This window comes from Apteryx rowi, unplaced genomic scaffold, assembly GCF_003343035.1.
Source record: "Apteryx rowi isolate R43461 unplaced genomic scaffold, aptRow1 scaffold_71, whole genome shotgun sequence".
In the NCBI taxonomy this organism is placed as follows: Eukaryota; Metazoa; Chordata; class Aves; order Apterygiformes; family Apterygidae; genus Apteryx; species Apteryx rowi.
In genome coordinates, this window is record NW_020450994.1 from 2,882,878 (window position 1) to 2,905,007 (window position 22,130).

General features: G+C 43.7%; 2 protein-coding genes across 2 annotated transcripts in view; both read left to right on the top strand.

The window, feature by feature from the left end:
* CCBE1 (collagen and calcium binding EGF domains 1) overlaps positions 1–15,640 on the top strand; it is a 108,180-nt gene extending 92,540 nt beyond the window's left edge. Inside the window, exons 6-11 of the mRNA XM_026087256.1 lie at positions 3,864–3,970; positions 10,853–10,973; positions 12,938–13,077; positions 13,170–13,205; positions 14,488–14,523; positions 15,407–15,640. Coding sequence (XP_025943041.1) covers positions 3,864–3,970; positions 10,853–10,973; positions 12,938–13,077; positions 13,170–13,205; positions 14,488–14,523; positions 15,407–15,640 — 674 coding nt within the window. The remainder of the gene's footprint in view (positions 1–3,863; positions 3,971–10,852; positions 10,974–12,937; positions 13,078–13,169; positions 13,206–14,487; positions 14,524–15,406) is intronic.
* A 5,036-nt stretch (positions 15,641–20,676) lies between these two features.
* Positions 20,677–21,702, top strand: MRPL17 (mitochondrial ribosomal protein L17). The gene is made up of 3 exons (XM_026087217.1): positions 20,677–20,886; positions 20,966–21,034; positions 21,121–21,702. Exons 1-3 carry the CDS (start codon positions 20,713–20,715, stop codon positions 21,391–21,393), a joined length of 516 nt encoding a protein of 171 aa, XP_025943002.1. The 5' UTR covers positions 20,677–20,712; the 3' UTR covers positions 21,394–21,702.
* The last annotated feature ends 428 nt before the right edge of the window (positions 21,703–22,130 follow it).

Consider the following 22,130-nt stretch of genomic DNA (forward strand, 5'->3'; position numbering starts at 1 on the left):
TGTAGTTTTCAAAAAAATTTTTTTCCTTATAAGTGTTTGAGAGTCATTAAGGAAAAAGGTATAATGTAAATAATCCCTTTGCAAGTAGTTTTTTTAGTTAATATTTTCTCTTGCTAGTTCGAATTTCCTGATAGAGTAATGTCCAAATCACTCAGGATAACTGATCATACAAGATATTTAAGGCTTTGGAAATAAGTTTCTAATATTTGCAAAACAGCAATTTTTATACTGAATGTACATGGCACATGAAAATGTTAGTTCCAGTAATTAATATGGAATTAAATATCCACAATTTCTCAAAAATTTCCCAAATAAGCTGTGTAAAGCAGGTAAAGATACTTTCTATTCTTTTACCCGATTGCACTCCAAGATAATATTACTAACTTCGCCAGACCTCTGGTGTAAATGAAAGAGAAGTCGGCTATTGCACGGCTCGTGTCTGCAATTACCAGTCAGCACGAAGAAAATCAGCATTTCCAAGAGCCGAAATGAACAGGCTATAACAACGCCCCACCTGGTGGTCAGCCCAAGCTCCTGCACCGTTACGGAGAGCACTACTTCTAAGCTGGAATAACCTCCTAATAAACAGTAGACAATTCCCTTTTAATGGTAGCTGGACCACTTAAATTTTATTCTGAAGTTTAATATGAGAGACCATAAAATGCATGTATGGCCTCTTTCTCCAGCTTTAGCCATGCTGCATGTTTCATGGATAATTATTAGTTACGTGTTTAATGTGCCGTGCCTGGAGATGACAGTCTGGACGTTTTTTGGCTCTGAACTGTGATAAGTGGCTTGGTGGAGTGCTTTGGGTTTGTTAGTGGGGCACAAGAATAGGGAGCATTTTTGCCGTATGCGCAATCATGCTGCATTTGATGGAGACAATAGCTACCCACTCATAAGTAGGCAAATTAAACCATCTCAGCAGGCTGAGCCCAGATAATACAACACAGATGAGAAACTAAACATTCCCCATGAAAAGAGCGCCTGCGGCACAGCTCCCCGCAGAGCTCTCCCCCGCCAGGCACCAACAGCCAAAAGTCGTCAAGCACACGCGAAGCAAACACGTTGCTTCTCCAAGCACTTCTCTTAGCAACAGGTGCTGCAGGGCTCACTGGCGTCTCGCTTGGATGAAAGGAGCCGTGTAAGGACAGCAACATAACTCACAAGCTAGGCTTAGTGGTTTGTAAAGCCTTCATAAAATGGGGCTGGTTTTAACCTTCTCTGAAATAGTTTTGGTTTCCCCACTGAGGTTTGTACAATGAAAACAGGTTATATAAGTGTCTTGCTCAGTGCTTGCCAAACTTATCCTTTTAGATGACCTCAATACCTGCACTGAGCGTGGGTGGCTCAGAGTCTAATTGCTTCCGGGCCCCTCTGGCCTGTCCTAGGTGGCTTCTGGCTTTATCTGTGCTCTATCCTGGCTTTATTCATATTTTRGTCCTGATGTGGGATCAGATGGGGGTAGAGGGAATGTCTGATGGATAACTCCTTTCCTGGGCAAATCATCACCTCTGTCTGGTATGAGTTAGGGGGAATTCCACCTCTCTCCTGGGGTGCAGCTCACTCTCACTTGTGTGACGCTCTTGGACTTCTTCCTGAGACAAGTCAATCCAACTGGATTTGCAGAAATCTCAATGGTATGATATTTCCCAAACATTAGCTGACACTCCCCTCCCCCTCTGCCATGATTGTCTCCATGGGTTATTACAGCCCTGTTTTATCTATAGTCGTCAGCCTGTGTACCACGTCCTCCTGGAAGATAAACTGGATTTTATAATGAAAGTAGAGGCCAAATTCAGTGSTTCCTAATCTGCACATAATTCCACTGATTCTAGTGGGATTGCGTGAGGTTTCCAACAGCAGAGGATCTGGCAGTTTCTCCCTATGACTGTGTGTTGCTTTCAGCAACACTTCTTAACACAATGTGTGCATTTTGTGAGGGAACTCATTTGGTAAGATATCTAYTAAAAGAAATTTTGGTTTAAGACTAGTACCAAACACAAATTTTATTGGAGTCCAAAAAAAGCATTTTTTTTTAATCTCTCTCTATATATGTGCCTCTGTAAATCCTATACAGGTCCAAAAATGGAGATGTCAAAACACTCGTGGTCAAAAGAAAACTTAGTTTATAGAAATATCAAGGTACCCTAATTGTGGCATATGAATTTCTCTTTAAGAAAGCCCCCATTGCATACTGCAGATGATTTAATCTAACTGAGAAATGCATATGGGCAAAGAGGCTTTGGAAGAAGTGAAAGTCAAATTGATTTGCATTAGAAATACAGCTGTGAGGAAACCAGCAGATGACACATATTCAGTTATCTTCACATGAAGGCTGAAGTCCTGCTGGAAAATGACATTGGACTACAGTTGCAGGAGCGGGCAGGTGATAGGTGTGGAAAGCCCCCAGACTTTTGCCTCATCTCTGGTCCTCATCTTCTGATGAGCTCATCAGTGATACCGATGTCCTCACTGCTGTGGACCGTTCCACCCCATTGTCCTTACAGCCCTCTCCTACCTGCTTTAGGACAAYGAAAGAAGGAAGCACATTTGAAATAGGGCATTTCAAGAAAAGAGAAATAAGCTTGTGTCTTTCGAAAGCAGGAATATGTGATTTAGTGGCCGATGGACTAATCCTACAGAAAATCAATTTGTCCTAAATTACTGRTGGCACTGATGGTCCCTAGATGACCATTATAGGAGTAGGTGCAACKGTCCTTATTGGACCCAGTAAATACATACATTTGAAGTCAAGCACCACCTAATATCTTTAGTGCTAGAAAAAAGATCTGTTTTTCTTAAGAATGATGGAGATGTTTTCAAAATCAATACACACTTATGAAAAGATGACCCAAATAAGGACATTCAAGTGTGTGTCCAAGTGAGAAGTATAACACAATAGCTAAGTGCATTTTAGCTGATCCTTTCTTGAAGATTTTGAAGATTTGCTGGCTTTTACCAGCAGCACCTGCAGAGTTCTTGCATTACATGGTATGCTCTGAATGGCCAGTGTTCAAACTTTTCCAATAACCCTTACAGGTGAACCAGACACCATATCCAGGTCCTCAGTACACTYTATGCTTCTCAAAAACTATAAATGGAAGAAAAAAAGCTTACCTAGAGTTTGCCAGTAAGTTTTGCATTGTGTTTTGGAAACTACATTTCTCTTTAACAGGACATCTGTTAAAACAGTACTTGTTTGTTTGTGATGCAGAATTGATTCATTGTTATGAGACTGGAAAAAAGACAAAAATAACATTTGCAATATCTGTTATAGTTTGAATCATGTCATAGATGCTTGAAAGAYTTCATTTTTGCATAGTATCAACTGGTGTGACCTTTTCTCTAGTGTAGATTTAAATCCCTATCATTAATCTCAATTCCTGTCTCTGATCAGTTTGATTCCATTGCAYGGAGGAATAACCAGTGATGATAAAGAGCAGTTTGTGCAAAGTGAATGAAATGGCCACGTTGTAAGGGAATTTACCGTAATTTATAGCATATGAAAATTTGCCCTTCAGGGGACTGTAAATCAGTTCTGATCTACAGGGCTAGTCTACCATAAATGCAAAGATAAAAGAACRGGTGTAAACATTTTCAGGTATTAAAAAAATAAATTCTTTAGGGACTGTTAACTGGAAACAGCTGCTTTAGAAAAGAGCTTAGAGCCGTCCTTGCAAAATTTCTTAAGTCTTACACAGCAGATCACAGTCAAAGCGTCATCAATGGCAAGACTCCTTCTTCTTTTCACATTCTGGGGAAATGTAATAACCTTCAAGACTCTGGATGTTTTTGCAATTACTTTATGAATTGCTCTCTTTTGAATCTTTATATTCCTATTGGAAACTGCTTTCTTTCAGCTGGGCTTCCTGAGAAATCTGAAAACATGGCAAAACCAGGGACATGCTGTGCCTCTTGTAAGGAATTTCATCAAATAAAGCAGACGGTTTTACAACTGAAGCAAAAGGTATGAACACTGATAAGTCATGTCTTTACCAGACCGTTGTTTTATGACAACCAAATTTAAATTTAAGTGTTTGAAGCTGTCACTGCCATGTGGCTCTTGTGCCCATAAAGATGATGGCAACATATTTTAAAATCATGTAGGAATGGCATTTCTTCCTTTATGCTTTTGTATTATCTGTAAGCAGATTGCTAGTTATACCAAGCTCATGGTAACAGAATCTGGCAAACACCCGTCACAATCTGAGCCCAGGTTTCTTTGCAATCTGCACTGTCCTCTGCTTTCCATTCATTCTGAATGCACAGCATTTTGGACTTTATCTACCTTTAGTTTATGTAAGTGCAAGATATTCTGCAGATGAGGGAACGTAGGAGAGCATGATTTTGCATTAACAGGGTGCTGATACAGGATAGTTGCCAAATAGGAGGTGTGTGGCTAGATGAATACATCACTAGTAGATACATTAACTTCGTTTAAAAAAAAAAAAAAAAAACTCAGACCCAAATTTTTGTATTCATCTTCGTGTCTTTAGAAGTACAGTATAATGTACTTAAAAACTTCCCGTGGCCTTTAAGTTTATTTGCTCCTATGTGTGATTCTTTTGCACCTAGGTAGGATTGAAATAACCCAGGGACCCACCCCAGGATTTSGAAAGCCAAGTGCAAAGATCCAGATGAAATGCCTTTTTATGGTGATATCTTCTTCAGAACATTCAGGGTCACTGGAKTGGAAATGTTCTGCAGGATGCTTCTAAGCAATTCATGTTGATAGGCTGTAATCATTTCACCCAGGCTGTTCATTTAATTTCACTGTGTCAAAACACAATTTTGTATAGTCACTTGCTGCATTTCATGCTATTCATTCAATGCATTTTTATTAGGAAGAAAGAAATCTACATCACTAAAATGTGATACATTGAAGTTTTGGAATACTTTTTATCTCAAAAATCTCAAAATAGCATGTTTTCTTTCTGAATCAGTATGAAGACAAACGTGAAAGGACAGAATTTCATGTGTGATGAAAATTCTGTTTTTCAAATTTATCCTGCTAGTGGATACCAAATGGCTTAAAAAAGAAGTCATGGTTTTGAGTGTCTGTTCGTCCAGCCACAGTAAGTGAGGCTGAATAGCTTGGACTGACCTCCAGGGAGCAACCTGGAATCACACTGTTGGCCAAACAGTTTGTGCAAGAAGTCATGGAAACTTATGGACTGAATTAATGGAACATTTATTGTGTCTAACTTTAGGAGCCTATGTTCAAAATGCAGCATCTAAAAACTTCTGCTTGGTTACAAGCTGATACCCTCCAAACCTCTTACTGTGGGTGCCTTGTGTTGTACAATAACTGTGACCACGCTAAGCAGCTCGCTCTGGTCTCATAGCTAAGTCTTGCTGGGATCTATACTCTAAGTTTTCAGCAGGTATCTTCCTTGTGGGACTTGATCTATTTGGCATTCTCAGAAGGTGCCCACTAGATTGTGCCTCACACAGACAGAACTGCAAGAGGTGGTCCCACAACACCCCCAGCATTTTTTACCCCACAGTGGGGAGAGCTTTTGCCCATGCTGAGAAGAAATCCAGGCTCATACTGCTCCTCTGACCAAGGAGAAGTGAGCCCTCACGTTTCACCAGCCTCTCCCTGTGGCCAAGTCCTTCTGAGAAGGACATCTCTGAAAATCCATGATTGAAGATGCTCTGTTTTGCACAGAATAATTCATTCCTGTCTGCCAGACAGTTTATGGGAATGAGTCTTTAGTCTTGTGGTGAAGGCTTTCAGATTTTATGAATTTTATACAAAATTAAGTTTAGCAGAAGAGTCTGAGAGGGATCCAATCTAGAAAATCCTGTGACTGGGACTTGGGGTATACTTCTGGAAGTGGGAGGTGTGATTTCGGGTCTCCTCAGGCAAGCAGGGGTTTGAACTCAAATCCATACTGCTTCTGGAGTGTGCACTATCTACTGGATTAAAGGATGGAGGTGATGGCACCAATACTTTTTAGAGGATTGTACCATAGATTCCAGATCCAGGAAACACTAGTTCTAGGATCAGAGCAGAAAGTCTCCTTGAAGGGGTTATCCAGTGGGTTAGATTGTCCTCGTGATATACTAGAAGAACTTTGGGCAGTGATAGGTTGATCTCAGATCTTACAGGAAAAGGAGTGAAAGGCTGGAAAACTAGGGGAAGGATAACTGACATGCTGACACACAGCCAACAATTTAAAAAAAAATCAAGTAATCAGTTCAGCACTTGGAATTGGGGCATTTTTGGAGCATATTGCACAGATGTGTTTAAACATCTTAATTAGAAATCCATGTCTGGCATCACTCCTATCAAACACTGTCAGAATCACCTAGACCACAAATTTCGTAGGAACTGCCCAAAACTCCAGATAGAGCATGCAACATTGAACATGGTGGGGGTCATGTTTCTAGCACTGTCTTCCTTTAAAACTTACACTCACAAATATTTGCACGCACATGGACAAAAAAAAAAAAAGCATTTTCCAAGCACTATTAAGATTTGAAGCTCTGGATGGAGAAAGCCAAGGTCACTCTTGACCAAGATCCTGGTTCAGCTAAAAGGTGAAATAGAAATTAAGCCAATAAATATAGCCAATCCCTGAGAGGATTTGAGTCAACATCAAAAACACATGGTTTGGCCCCAGTGTATGTAGCAGCTATTTGCTGGCCAGGAGATATAAAAAAGCAGTGAGCTAGATCAGAGCCTGGGTATTTTGGCACTTCTAGTGTATGTCTGAAGTCCAGCTGACTCAGTGGGGAAGCATGTGTAGATGCTTTCACAGCAGCTATTTGATTTTTTTTTAACTTGCTAAGCTATTTGTTAAAACAGCCTTGCTGGCAGGAACAAGTCAATATCTTAGTTAAGCAGCAGAACGGAATACACTTTTAAATCCTCTTCATGCTGAGTCTTTGCCACTAAATGCATCTTTCTACTGCAGCCTGGCCATTTGCAACATAATCTGAAGAATTATTCATGGCAGGGACTATACAGTAAGTGACATTTATTTATCAGCGGGGATACTAATAAATTCCCAAATCAGGACCCCACTCCAGACAATCTGAACGCAGCCCAGGGAAATGCGCCTTTGTAGTGCACTGACTGGAGCTGGCTGGCTGACCTCCTTGTGCCGGGCCTCGGCCAATGTGGCTGTGAGAGCCCCCAGTTACTGAATTTTTCTCTTCAGCCTCGGGCATAAGGTGTTGTGAGCCATGGGGTAGCCCTTTAGCTTCAGCAGTCCCACGCTTTGATCTGTGGTGCAGTGGCTGGGATGTTGTCTCTGAAAGCTGCAGAGTCATTGGTAAATTAAGCAATTGTTTTTCTTTGGAAAACCAAAGATGACAATGCAAAAGACACAACCCAGAGCAGCGAGTGTGCTGGATCTCCATTTTCTGTGTGGGCAAGCTCATAGGAGTAACCACATGACCTAAGAAACACCCTGTGGGGTTTCTGTGAAGTACTGACCTCATCCAACTACTGATTTCCAGCAGGGTTGCAGTGAATCTACCAAATTCCTGTAAGACTTACAACATGTCATTTAACTTGTCTATAGCTCAGTAATCTTGTCTTTGGAACATCAATGATCTCCAAAGCCTGAGTCACAAATGGCTGATAAATCTTTATATTTCTGTCATCGCGTTTTGAATTCTAGTCTGAAAAATCAAACCATGCATTTCAGAAATGCCATCAGGAACTGTTTCAGCATTTCCATCATTTTTTCTCGCTTTTGCTTCCTTCAAAACTCTTCTGTGCATCCAGCTCAAAACTGCAAACAGCACTGGCTGCCCTAGAAAGTCCATTTCTTAACTGATAGCTTGTTTGCTGAGAGAAGTTTGCTCTATGTATTGCAAGTACATAACATTATTATTTTGACTCTGCTTTACAAACATTTGATTTGCACTAGAGGCCAGGAGGTTGGACTAGATGACCTCCAAAGATCCCTTCTAACCTCAACCATTCTGTGGGTGTATACCAAATAATCACAGAAACCAACAGGAGTTTTGAGAACAGTCCAGTGCAGGGAATTCCAAATAGGTGATTAAAAGCACTATCAGATAGCAGGAGTCAGCATGTATTTTAATGCAACTCTCCCATGAAAACGTTGCAGAGTCTATCATCAAATTATCCAGTGAACAAATTCATTCAGGGCAGCAACAAAGCTGCCCCAGGAAGATTTGCCCCGGTATTGCTGAAATATCTCTTCAACTCTATCTGGCAGGGCAAACTTCCCAACTCTGCATGTGGCCAATCACCACTAATAATCTTTCCTGGCTGTAGAACAGCCTCCTGGCTTGTCATCTCCCCTCCGCTGACTCTGGGGAGACTAAAGATTTGCAGAATGTCTCTAAATACATTTATTATTAAATGTATTCAATCTGGGTAAGCAGACCTGATGTTTAATGGATTACAGCATTTCAAATCATATTATGCAGTTTATATTCTCGCTTGCTTTTGCCTTGCATCTTTATGCAAAGCAGATCCAGACATCTATTTGGTTAAACAGTATGGTCTGCAAAACTAGACTTGTCTCTGTGGGTCACTTAAAACACCCTGTGGAAAAGAGCTGTAGACTGTCACTCTCTATGACAATGTTTTCTCATCAGATTTCTGCATAGAGGTCAATCAGAGAGATGTACAGGTGAAAGTAATGTTCCCAAGCATCTTCCCAGGTGGTACTGATTACCTGTGAGGAGGTCCCATCAACACTGGCAAGAGATGTGTGGTGAGGGAGAGAGTTTTCTTTGGGACAATACAATAAGGCAAGAGCTTAAAGAAATCTTGTACATACTTGAAAATTGAGTCTCCTAGCTTAGGAGTTACTGCTGCCACAGGCTTCAACACAGTCATCAACACAGTCACATGCTTTCTGATAAACTTCAGTGAGGGATTATGGTTGATCAGAGTTCACTGAATCAAAATTAACTAATGGAATTAAGAGCAGGAAGTGCTATTTTTTATTTTTGTACATGCCACAACATTCATCCTGTGAGAGTTAGATGGAACATTGAGCCAGAAAATTTCTACAATATAGAAATAGATACCAATATGTAGTCCTGGTTTACATAGGTAAATGGCCTCCACTGTCCACTGATCTCAAAGCTGTCAAGTGAGCTAACAAAGCTATGAAATGCTAACGCAAGCAGAAACCTATTGTATTGAATGTCTATGCCATCTTCCAGCTAACCTCACTGGAAATGAGGGTCCAATCTCTTCCCCAAAGACTTTGCAATTTAAAAGGAAAACATGGTTCAAAAGAGAGAGATTTTTAAGAAATCAATCATTTGAAATAGGTGCTGATTAAATCCAGTTCTGTGTCCTTGTTGTCTTCTAAAATCTATTTCAATCAAGCAGGTGTTTCTAAATGAGATTAATGTGCCTGAGATGACATAGCCTTAGTGAAAGGGGGGCATTAAAGAGTTTTGCTCTGATCCTTGAAGTCCTCATCAACCAAAGGGATGAGAATCCCTCCTGTGACTAATTAGCTTAGCTGAGACTGGCCACTAGAGAATCAAGTGGAGCCAAACCAGAGTGGCTATAACCAGTGCTTTTGACACAGCATGAGATAACTTGCAGGGGAATGACAGACAAGGAACTAGAATCAATCAGAGTTAAACCACAGTGGATGGGGTGGATAGTGAAGGTGACCTCAGGGCAGCCAGAGAACCCTGGAGCATTGACACCACAGGAGTACACCTACAAGTCTCTGGGGCTGTTCAGCTACTGCAACATGATTTTCAAAAATGCTGTATTTCCTTTCCTCTGCCCTCACTGTCTTTTAGAAGAGTAACACTGATAGAGCTGCTTCAGAAAGCCAGTCTTTGTGTATTCATCCTTCCTTAGGCTGCAAGCTCCTCGGGACAGGGACATGCCTTCTTTGCTATCGGGAAAGCACTTAGCACCCATGAGGTGCTAAGCTGTATGCACGCAATACCAATTAATACATGACAGGTACTTGTCTCAGACTTCAGCTGGTCTCCAGCATAGCTGAACAAGGTTTGGCACTAAGCTTCTCTAGCAGCTGTTCTAGGTGCACCCACAGAGCCAGGCTGTCAGGACAGTAGTGATGAAAATTTGGCCTGAAAGCCAGGGTTGAGCAAGAACTGAAGCCTTTGCTTGAGTTCACACTCTAGCTAGTCCCGATGACAGCTGGTGACCAGGCACTGTTCAGCTGACACAGAAAGGACTGGGGAGCTGGTGRAGATGCCCAGCTGAGTTCCCCTCTCCCACCTCCCACTCTCATTCCCCTCTCCTCCCTCCCCCATGGAGGCACTGTGGCATTTGACAGGTCTCTAATTATCCCTGTAGCACCATGGAGTACCCAGAAGAGAAGGGCACATCCCCCTGGAAAGGCTTTGGTACCCTACAGAAAACATACCTTGACCAATAGCACTAGTGTGCACCAGTTCTTTATTCATTTTGTACCAGTGTTTATCAATCATTAGCAGTGCCCAGGAAAAGGTAAGTGGCAGGAAGCTCTTGGTGCAGCAAATCTTTCTCCATCCTCCTTCAGCTGCTCATTTTCTGGTTGCTCTTTTCTACAAAGCTCTGAACCTTTGTGGGGCAATTCAGATGCAAAAAGCTGTTCTGCAGTGRTGTGCCCATGGGTACCAGCTGCAGAACTTTGGTCTTTTGCTGGGATCAGGGAAAATGGCTGGTTTTTTTCTCCCTGTGTTACATAGCTTGATGTAATATGAACTGCAGTCCTGACTGGGCCTCTGAGAGCTGTGTTGGTATAACCATGGATACCAATGAGGATTTTATATATTTCTAAAGTATTTAAATATTTGTCCATACGAAAGCTTAACCAAAAATGTAGTTTATCCAACTGAATGATGGAGGGCTTACAGTGCTTTTTGTTTTCTGCAGGTTGCTTTGCTACCAAACAATGCTGCTGATCTTAGCAAGCAAATCACTGGTGAAAAAGTGCTTGCATCAAATGCATATATCCCTGGCCCTCCAGGGCAGCCCGGCCAACRAGGCCCTCCAGGTAAGATACAGACCAGAGAGATCTGAGTGTAAAATAGTGCCATGAATAAAAATAAGTTTCAATCTTCCAGYGTGATAGGATTTCATGTGTTTCATACTTTGATTATTATTATTAAATTTGTATCTGTACTTAATTTAAAAAAGAAAAATTGTCTGGTCATTATGGTCAGCCTCTGCCAACCATCTATTGTTTCTTAGTCTCCATGTATTTCTTTGTATGCAAATTGTGTTTGTACTGTATGTATTATATTTCCCCTCTCTCTGTGATATCTCACCTGCTTCAGCTATCATTTCCCATTTTTTTAGCTCTGTCCTAAACATTCTCCATTTCATTTCAGGAATTCCTATGACTTTAGCTCACTGTCATTAGTAAAGCAGAAAAGGTGTTGTTGTTTTTCAGGGGTTTGTGCCAATCATCTTATTTTTGCTCATCTGTTTTTGCAAGTATTCATTTTTTGATTTTATATTGTGTTCCAGATTCAAAGGAATCTGAAAAGAAAAGTAAAACTCCACTCACACCTTCTGCACTTTGCTTAGCTGTAGGCTGAAGCAATGAGAAAAGCACAGAGTTCCTAAAGCTTTAACTTAAGCCAGACACTCTTCAACCTGAGGCGAGAGATGTTAAAAGATTTGCTAACTCTGTTGCAGGCAGATCTAATTTCAGGTTAGCAATGAATCCAAGGAAAATGCTCTGGGTTTCAGGAATATTCTTAGGGAGGACTAGCTGATATTCCTTACCTGGTTTGATTTACTATCTACTGAACCGATCCCCATTTATCCCCACTTTTGCAGTCTTGCTTTGTTTTTTGAGTCTTTATCTCATTTTCTTGGAGGATGAGTATCTTCAGTCTACAGTAGATCGTAAGTGCAAGGACAATGTGGTTAGAGATTCTGCGTCAGGCTCTGAAGTGTGCAGTGCGTCACCTTGCAATCTGTCTAACGTAGGCCTGCTTCTGCATGTCTCCCATCTGGTTTCCCCATGACCTGAGCTGTCCAAGGTACTGTAGAATTATCTTTTCTGCTTGAAAATCATCTGTGCTGMTCTCTTCCTCTTCCGTGCGATTAACAAGAGTATTGCCGGGTCTTCAAGAGGAGTCAGAGAGGTTCATCCCTGAACTTGCTTATACTCCTTCTGAAAATCCTTATCATAAATATTCTGTCCTGCTGAACTGTCTTTACTCTCTGCCTTTCATTTCTTGTGTCCTTCACATGTCTTCCATATGAAGAAAAATGCTTTCCCCTCTAACTACAAAGCAACTCAGCTAGTGACATCTTAAAGGGTTTTGTTCTGTGCAAATGTTATTTCAGGTTCCTGATTTTCTGTTTTGCTTTTCATAGCGTTTCTCTTGATCTAATGTATACTTTGTTGGCTGAATGCTTCCTAAAAATAGCATTCTCTGATGAACCAATAGAAGCTGAAAATGGTATGAAGCAAAACGGAAGAACAGAGCCCTTCTCGTCTAATACATTGGCTCCCATACTGGGCAAAAGAGAGGTGCAGCCCATGACCAAAAAGCATTGCTTCTGTGCCAGTCATGTGTAAATGTCTTTGACCCAACTTTTCCACAAGCTGTCTGAAGCTTTCTCTTTACAAGAGATGTTTCTCACATGAGACGTGTGCTTTTGCTCCCTTCTTCTTTGTGTGAAAATGAGTCATTTCTGCTTTTCTTTTCAATCCCAGTCTGTACGCCTAATATGCCTAACCACCTGGCAGTGGCAGTTTTGGCTTCTTCATTACACCAGGTTTAATTGTTTTGTGAAGATGTCATGTAGCCATTGTGGCAGGGAGTAATGTTGTCTCAAATGACTGCGGTGTTGGTTGTGTTGTTATGGATTTGTGGTCTGGGGGTGTTAAGGTGACCAGTCCATTAGGTGGTTCAAAAAAGCTGTCAGCCCTCTCCTGCCTTCACTGATGATGTATCCTGAATGCTTTATCTGGCAGGTAACCTTTGCTGTTGATTGCAGGGGCTCCAGGACCAAAAGGGAGTCAAGGAGTTCCTGGGCCTCCTGGACCTCCTGGACAGCCAGGCCCTCGGGGATCTATGGGACCTATGGGACCATCTCCAGACATATCACATATTAAGCAGGGCAGACGGGGCCCCGTGGTCAGTATTCTCCCTTCCTGTTATGAATTGCACATTTGGGCTTAGCTCCACAATCTGTTACGTTCTTGTGAACACTTTTCTTTCTCTTGCAGGGCCCACCAGGAGCCCCAGGGAGAGATGGTAGCAAGGTGAGGAGAGGTATTGTTTTCCACAATCTGGGCACATGTGGACGTGAAGTGCAGGCTCACTAGAGAGACCCTCTACATATTTGCCATCATTCCCTTTTATCCTCTTTAACTTYCTTTGCTGTGCTGAAAATGTCCTGTTGCCCCAACCCTTCATGTCTTCCTTCTGCTATTTTGTGCTTCCCATTCCTCAAGTCTTGCAAATAGTCCTGTCAGGATATCTATCAAGCAGCCTCCTTTCCTTTCTCCACAGCTCTTTTGGCTTTTCCATGAAGAATTTGATGCCTTAACCTATTTCATTAGACTGCTCTCTTGCAAATTTCTATTACCTGCGGCTTGTTACTGTCTAGGTGAAAATCAAAAGTGCCCAACTCTGCTCCCACTAGAGTCAGTGGCAATTTCCTGTGCTCCTCCCAGTATATTTATTCCCACTTCACTTTTTCTTCATGTTTTCACCCATTGTCCTCACAATGGCCCACCAGAGCAGGCCTGCAAAATCTCAACATTGCATATTTACTTGACATTTTCCCAGCATGTGTAATGCATCATGTAATTGTAGCAGGGTTATTTTTTATAATAACTTTATTGCTGCAGACACTAATGATGATGTTGGGCCAGGTCTTAAATCCTGCTAGCAAAGAAAATACATGCAGGAAGCCAGATGTATGTTACTGAAAAAACAGACCCAAACAAACTTATTTTGTCCATGAAGATACTTCTTTATCTCCCCAGGGCTGTGAAGCACAGGGAGCAGAATTGCTGGTACTCTGGATTTTGTCTCTGTTTCTGTTTGAAGAAGCATCTATTATCTATTGAGGGCACATGAACATGGGCAAGTCTCACATGAATTGGTGGAGGAGGGCAGTCAGTGCTTGGTCAGGGCATAAGCTTTGCAGTGCCCATAAAACTGGGCACTGCAAATTGGCAGGACAGGGGTTTCAGGTATGAAGGGTACTTGAAAAGCCCTCAGAACTGCAGCTGGGAAAAAAAGAAAAGGGAGTCAAGATATCCACCTACAAAGAGAAGTGCCCATGCAAATCCTGACTCTCATAACCACCTGCTCATTCCCCTAAAATGCACTTCAGGTCAGTGGCTCTCAATGTGATGTCTGTAAACCTCTGAGAGCTTAGGGCCTACTTTTAAGGTCTTCTTTTTCTTAGCAAGCAAAGTTAGTGTAAGCCAATGACTCTTGGCCTGGGGACAGTAAGAGTGTCTGCTGAAGCAAACTGTGCTTTTTCTGTTTCCTTTAGTCACAGCAAACTAACTGAGGTGGTATTGATTACAGGGGGAGCGAGGAGCACCAGGACCAAAAGGCATACCTGTAAGTATTGCTCTTAGCAAACATTTTCACAGCAAAGTGATGTTGGCTGCTAACAACAGGCCAGCCAAGAGGAAAAAAAACCCTCTCCTGTTTTGTGAGCACAGTGAATGACATTTTATATGAACAGAAGAGGTTATTTCAAAGAAAATAATTTCCTGTTTTCATCAAATCTTTTTGCCTACACATCTCCTTCTTTGCGGAGTGTCACATTGAAGGGAGTAAGTGTGTCTCTGTCCTACAAAAGTGGGTGGGACACAATCAGAAGGCAGTGGCATGAGATCCTATGCAGAGTGCTAGTTCGTAGCATTCACCCAATGCCGCTGCTGGTAGCCTGATCCCTGAAAAACCTTTCAAAAATCTCAAAGTCTCTCTCTGGGACTTTGGCAAGGTATTGGCTTTGAGCAAGTCAGATGGAGAAGGATGGAAATTTACAATCTATTTTCAAGTGAAATTGTTTTAAATTTTCCTTCTTACAGTCTTTTCTCATTGATGGAATGGATTTTTAGCAGGGTGTGCAATAGGGTGTTCCCAGTATTAAACAGTGTACTTCACTGTGAAGTCAGCTAAAAAGAAATAATTTATAAGATTTATCTCCTCTGTTCCTGTGGGGTGTTAAAATGCTCCTAGAGAAAAGATACAGTGAAGGAATTGTTTAGTAACAAAAGAGCTAAGTGTCTTGTAGATGTAGGCTCTGTCTGCTAAAACATTTGCCTTTTGAAGATTGTTTCCTGAGCAGGTTGATTCAAGGAGAGACCTTTTATTTCAGGCAACCAATATGAAGCAGTGTTTTACTGAATTACCCCTGCAAGGGTATTTATATCAACATTTTTGAAAACTATGAGTTAAGTACAATATTATTAATGACTCTGCTTTGTGACTGCAGGGCCCACCAGGTTCATTTGACTTCCTGTTGCTGATGATGGCAGACATCAGAAACGACATTGCTGAGCTGCAAGAGAGAGTGTTTGGACACAGGACTCACTCATCAACAGAGGAGTTTCCATTACCTCAGGAATTTACAAACTATCACGACACAGTAGATTTTGGATCTGGAGAAGACTACAAACCACGGGCAGCACCCAGAGACACCAGGATACAGAAGGCAGCCCATCCTTAGCTAGGCCTACTGAAAAAGAGCCCCTTAGAGTTGTTCAATATAAAAATGCACTGACAATGTAAAAATATATATATATTATTTCCCAGTTTTCTCTTTGCTTTTCCCCAATCACGCTGCCTGTACTGTAGCTTTCTCAGTTCATGGTGGCCTCCTTGCAGTAATTCCATATCATCAAGCCTGCACTCTGCGTTGTATCTAGACTATCAGGAAAACCTTTTTGGTGTATAGGGCTAGCATGATTAAGGCATGCTCTACCTAACGGTGCAGACAACAGCATCTCATCTGCTTACATTTGATTCTGTGTCCAAATGATCCACTACCCAGATTCTTGCCAGGGATGGAGGGATAGTTAAATATCATCCCTGAAAGACAGCAGTAACGAAAACCTAGGTCCAGAGTTACTTTATACATGTAAATGAATTATATCACTGACCTCAAGTTCTCACCTAGTGTCCCCAAGCTTAGAAAAGTGTGAAGGGTGGGTCCCTGTTTTACAGCAGAGGCCAGCTGTAACTGAAATGTCTCCTTCTAATATGCCCTATTACGGCAGAAAAAGGCCAAAAAATATGGAGAAGCAGTGATATAAGGGCACTGCTTTTTTGACTTGGAAATGATTTGGTTTTGTGTTGCTACAGAGTATCATGCAAAGAGAGTCAAGAAGATGTGTCTGTCCTAAACTACCCCTACTTCTCCCTTACCCTTCTCCTGCTGCTCAGTGTGGTAGCCAGGTCTCTTCCTCAACAGATTCCTACTGGATACATCACAACAGGGATGAGCAAGAGAACAGAAAACTTATGAAGCAGGAAAAGCAGTGTAAGTAAGTGAATCAAATAGTCTTTCAGGCAAGCACCAAACCAATCCCAGCCTTGCAGAATGAGCCAGATTCTGACCTCCTGTGGGTGTTTGTCTTCTTTGGTGAAAGTCTGAGTGAAACTGAGACCAGAGAGAGGCCTCAGGTTTGCAAAGAGCTGCCATCTGTTTTGTTCCTCTGTCGTGTGAGAGCAATCTAAATGGCATTCACAGAACTAGAACACGAGTTGCAGTGTATTTGGCTTGATATTCAAGGAGTATGAGTAGGTGCAGGTCTGCACAGGGCAAAACACTTCAACTGGTATTTGGATGGCTAAGGTGAGGTACTGCACACAGGGGATCCTATATTTGTAAAGAGGGATGAAAGGGAATGCCTTTTTTTTTTTTTTTTTTTTTTACACTGGAAAACTGGATTTACGAGTTAGACCATACCTCAAGGATGATGTATGTTACCATTTCTTTTGGATTACCACAGCTGCTGAGGACTTTGCCACACACAGAAGATAAAGATGTAAGGAGTATATTAAGCACAAAATGTTTAAATTTCATGTTGTATCTGTGTAGCTGCTACTTCTACAGTATGTTTAGTGCTGGGACTTGTCCGTGTTACAAATGCAAAGAAAAATTTCTCACTTTGCCATGTTTTTCAGGACTTGCATGTTCTAACAAGATACATATAGGGAAAAATATAAGCCGGCTCTTTCCAGATCTCTTGTACAGGTTTGGATTTCCTTCCATGTTCTCTGGGCCAGAAGACAGTTGGTATAATCCCTGCACCACTAGTACAGGTCATGTTGTACACACAGTTGACTATCTAGACCCTTAGTATCTTTTGTATAGTATCTTAAGAGTATGTGTTCATTCCTGTAACTGTTTCCCAACTCCACACTATCAGTATGCCACAAGCAAGGGCATTAGCTGTAAGAATATTAATGTTTTTTTCTTCTTCTCTTCATCTTATATGTACATCAATGCTAAAAAAGCAATGACTAAATCACTGGTAGTTGGCAGCTTAGAAAAAAATGAGTGTTCTCACCCTGTGGTCTTTGGGCTTCTCTTCTGGGAGGAGCTCTCCCAGCAGCTACAGATCCAAGTAATCTTGTGAACCAGGCAATGGGGAGATCAGTGAGATTTAGGGAGAAAGTTGTGACCAAAAAAGGGATGGTCTCATAGTAGCAAACTGAAAGAAGCTCTAGGACAGCATGTCTTATTTTCTTAATTTCAAGCAGGCAATTATGTATAAATGACACAGTTCATCAATATGCAATTTTGAGTACATTTGTCAAATGTCAAATTATGTATATGTTTACTCTCTTTCACGYTGCCCTCCCCATCACCTGCTGGATCAGGTTGATTTCTACTACAAAATTAATAACTGCAGTTTCTTGGACCATCAGATACTATCCAATAGGTTAAAAGAGTCACTTCCTACATAGCAACTAAATTTTATCCCCCCCTACCCACAAGGAATAAGTATCCTAAAACAGGCACTTGCTTTAGTTCTAAGCTCTGCTTTTCCAAATATAAACACCAAATTAGAAGTTTCTACAGTTTGATCACCAAACTCAGGAAGGTGGGGGGGGAGAACGCCCTGCTGTGCAGAAATATCCACAGAAAGGAAATTCTGACACTGAACCAGAAGGGTAGAAAAAATATGTGCCTCTAAGTGCAGAAAGTTGTCCTGCAGACTCACAAACATCAACCTGGGCACATATTTAAGTGCCTTCTAAATGTGGACCTCAGTAACTTCCCTTTCTAGAGTCTGCATCATGATTTTTTACAGCCTGGAGCTGGGTTTCCAACAGGCATTCTTCCTCCATAAAAGAGGAGAATGGAAGTGCTCTGTGGTTTTGTCCCTGTGCTTTGCCTTCCTCTGTCCATAGACTCCCAGCAGCTGGCTGAGTCCCAGCAGTGGAGATGCTACGGCAAGGACAAGTCCACTCCAGGGGACACAGGAATTCCTCCAGCAGGGAGAGCCCCTTTGAACACAGGTGGCTGGGAAGGTTCAGCCTTCTGTCTGCGTCAAGATCTTTGTACAGACCTTTCTCATTTTAGTTCTGACTAACCATATAATAACTTTCATAATACAGAGACTGTATCAGAAACTGTTTTATTAAGATATCTTCTAGAGAAGCACACACAAACACTCAGAAAGAAAGGTAAAATTTTCTTCATACCTAAAGTTTTATAAATCCAGATCAGATGAAACATTTCCAATTTTAAGCTTGGTTACCGGGGAGAGAGGGAAGTCATTAGCTTGTAAATTATTTATTACTCTATGGCTCCAAAAATATCAAAAAAAATACTAAGGCAAAATAAGAATGTAGAAACATCTACACTCATGTCTAGTTTTGTTACTAGGCTCATGCACATGTCAACTTTGTTTCATATAGTTAAATACTATGTATAATTTTATTAGAAAAAAAGATTATTTTGATGTTAAGACATCAAGTTATAAGCAGAAGGATAATAAAGAGTTTGTTATTTTATTAATATTGGAAATATATTTAATGGAAACATTTGCAAGAGTGTGTAGGATGGGAAAATGCTGATTGTTAATGGGTTTAACAAAATCATAAAGCCAGGAAAAAGTTCTTTCAACACTGTGCCAAATACATACAGGATTAGTCTTTCGTGCAAAACTGAAATACTGACACAAAAGAATTCCTTTATGGTCAGGCTAAAACAGGAAAAGGAAAGGAAAATTGATTAAAAATGGAAGTAAGGTAATCCCTGGAGTTATTGCTGGTATCACAGCTTGAATAACCTTTTTTTCTAAAAGTATTGCAGAGTTAGTATGTTAAACCCCGGTGAAGCAACAAAAGATGGGGATGGGGTCCAAGAATTTGTTCTTAATTTCACATAAAAACCTGTATGTTTGTTGCTATTACACATTCCAATAGTTATACTGTTCACTTTATTTATATAAGTATATGAAATACTAAAATGTGTATAAAGTAATTGTTATTTTATGATGTATTCATAATAACAAAGATATTTTTCTTATACTGTTTGTAGTTGCTTTTGTTACATAACCTGTTTCCCAAAAAATGGAAATGCGGGTTGGGAGCAACAGGAAACCTCCTCCCACTGTCTTCTAGCATTGCTCTTGGAGCTGAACTGCACACTGCCAAGGGCAGGACTACGAGGACATAAGCTATTGCAGAATACGTTGTGTCTCTGTGTTTGCGGAAATAAGGCATTTACCCACCTCCGCTGGTTCGATGGTGGCTCCAACACCTGCTGAGTGCGACAGGACTCTGGTCCTGGTGCCTTCCCCACACAGCCTTGGGATAAGATACCGAGCGTTAGGCTACCCTGGCATCCCACCACCGGTACTGGGGGGAAAGAGCGGACGAGAGGAAGGCTCCAGCAGCCATTGCCCGGCCCTCACACTTGCCTCGAGGCCCTCGCCTCACCCCTAGCTCAGAGAAACGGCCTGCGAGGGCGGCGTTCCGCCGCCGGCCCCAGCTGCGGTGAGGGGCGGCAGAGAGGCCCGCCACCCTCCCGGCTTCCCCGCGCGCGCCACGGCCTAGCCCCGAGGGCGCCGCAAGCTTCGCCGGACCGGCTGCGGCGGGAAATGGCGCCTCGCCAGGCACGGAACTACAGCTCCCGGCATGCCCTGCGGCACGCCCCCACCGCGAAACTACAACTCCCAGAATGCCGCGCGGCACTTTCTCACCCAGCAAGCCTAAGAGAGGCGCCCGCTCCTTTGGTGCCTGCGTGCTGCGAATTGCGGGCGTCATAAGTCTGCGCCGCACCTGACCCCCCCGGGGTCCTGGGCCACCTCGGCCGGGCACGTCTGCCCCGCCCTACTCGGACCTCCCGGTTCGCGGGTCCGGGCCCCGCTGGCCGGTGCGGCCTCCCTTCTTCCCCAGTGAACCGAGGTGGTGCCCGGGCTCGCCGTCTCCTGCCAGCGTCAGGCGGCACAGGAGCACTACGCTCGGCGCGGTGCCCCCCAGCAAGCAACTTGCTCCCGCCTTGTCGCTGCTCCTGCTTCGGGCAGGGGCCGGACCGGAGACCCCCCCAGTCCCGTGAGCCGACAGGCCTTGCTTCGCCCCTCCTTCCGCCGCTCTAGCCCCCGGTACCGCCGCACCTGTGTGCCGCGCGAGCGGGGCGGACTCCAGCTCCCGGCGTGCCGTGCGGCGCGCGGGAGCTGCCGGGAGGCAGCTCCCCTGGTGCACCGCGGCGGCGGCGCGCGGGGGCTGCCGGGAGGCGGCTCCCATGGTGCCCGGCGGCGGCGGCGGGAGGAGGGCGGCGGGATGCGGCTGTCGGTGGCGGCCGCCATCTCGCACGGGCGCGTGCACCGGCGGCTGGGCCTGGGCCCCCGCTCGCGCCTCGACCTGCTGCGCAACCTGGTGACGGCGCTGGTGCGGCACGAGCGCATCGAGGCGCCGTGGGCGCGCGCCGACGAGATGCGGGGCTACGCGGAGCGGGTGAGCAGTGGCGGGGGCGGCGGGGGGCGGGCCGGGCTGTGCCGCGTGACGTCCCGTCACGGCTCCGCTCTCCCCGCAGCTCATCGACTACGCCAAGCTGGGGGACACCAACGAGCAGGCCATGCGCATGGCGAACTTCTGGCTGACGGTAAGTACCAGCCAGGCGCCGGCCCCGGCCCCGGCCCCGTTGGTGGCGTCGGTGGCGGTGCCGGAGCTGCGCTTGCCGCCCCGCAGGAGAAGGACCTCATCCACAAGCTGTTCAAGGTGCTGGCGCCGCGGTTCCAGCCCCACCCCGGCAAGTACACCCGCCTGCTGCAGATCCCCAACCGGGACAGCCTCGACYGTGCCAAGATGGCTGTCATCGAGCTCAAGGGGAACCCCTACCCACCGCTCATCCGCCCRCGCTGTGACTCTGAGAAGACGCTGCTCAACCAGCTCCTGAAGGGCTACCGGGAGGACATCCAGCGGGCCACGGCCCCACGGGCGCCCGAGGGCACTGCTGTGTAGGCACTCCTCTCTTCCTCAAGGGAGGCCTCGTGCAAGCGGGATGGGGCTTGGCGTGAGCCACTCATGCACGAAGCTGGCAGGCTTGCCTGGAGGGGCAGCTCGCTGCTGTCCCAGAGCACAGGAATGGAAGGTGCCCTAGGAGGTCTCAAGGTTGATTCCTAGCCTTGAATTATCATAACAGGGGGCACAAGCTCGAGGTTTACTTCCTTCTTCCTGTGATTTAAATAACAACTCAGCAAGAGAAGGAAATCAAGCTGGGAGCTTTGTTGTTGATGTTCTTTGTGTAAATAAACACTATTCAGAAAGTGAGTTTGATACTGTTTTGATTATATTCCTGTATACATGATTTAGTAGTTTATTATACCAAAAACCTTGATGTGTTTCAGTTTCTGGTCCTACAGCCCTGTATCTCCATGCCTATGTGACTGAGCTGCTAAGTCTTTACTAGAAGCCAGTGTGCAGGCTTTCAGGGCTGGACATTCAGTGAAACATTAGGCTAGTTTTGCTGTTCCAAAAGAATGGTGAATGCAAATTAGAGTGGTAGGCTTTAAGAATAAAAAGGCATGGTGGCTGTACTTGCTCAGACAATGCTGTAACTGCTAGGAGATGTGAAACTTCAAGTGCTAGTTTTACCTTTGACTTGTACTTTAAAGCTCCCTCCCCATGTTCACAAGCTGGGGTGACTGAGTAGATGTACATAACAAGGTGTGAGCTGTATAGAAAGACAAGATCTAATG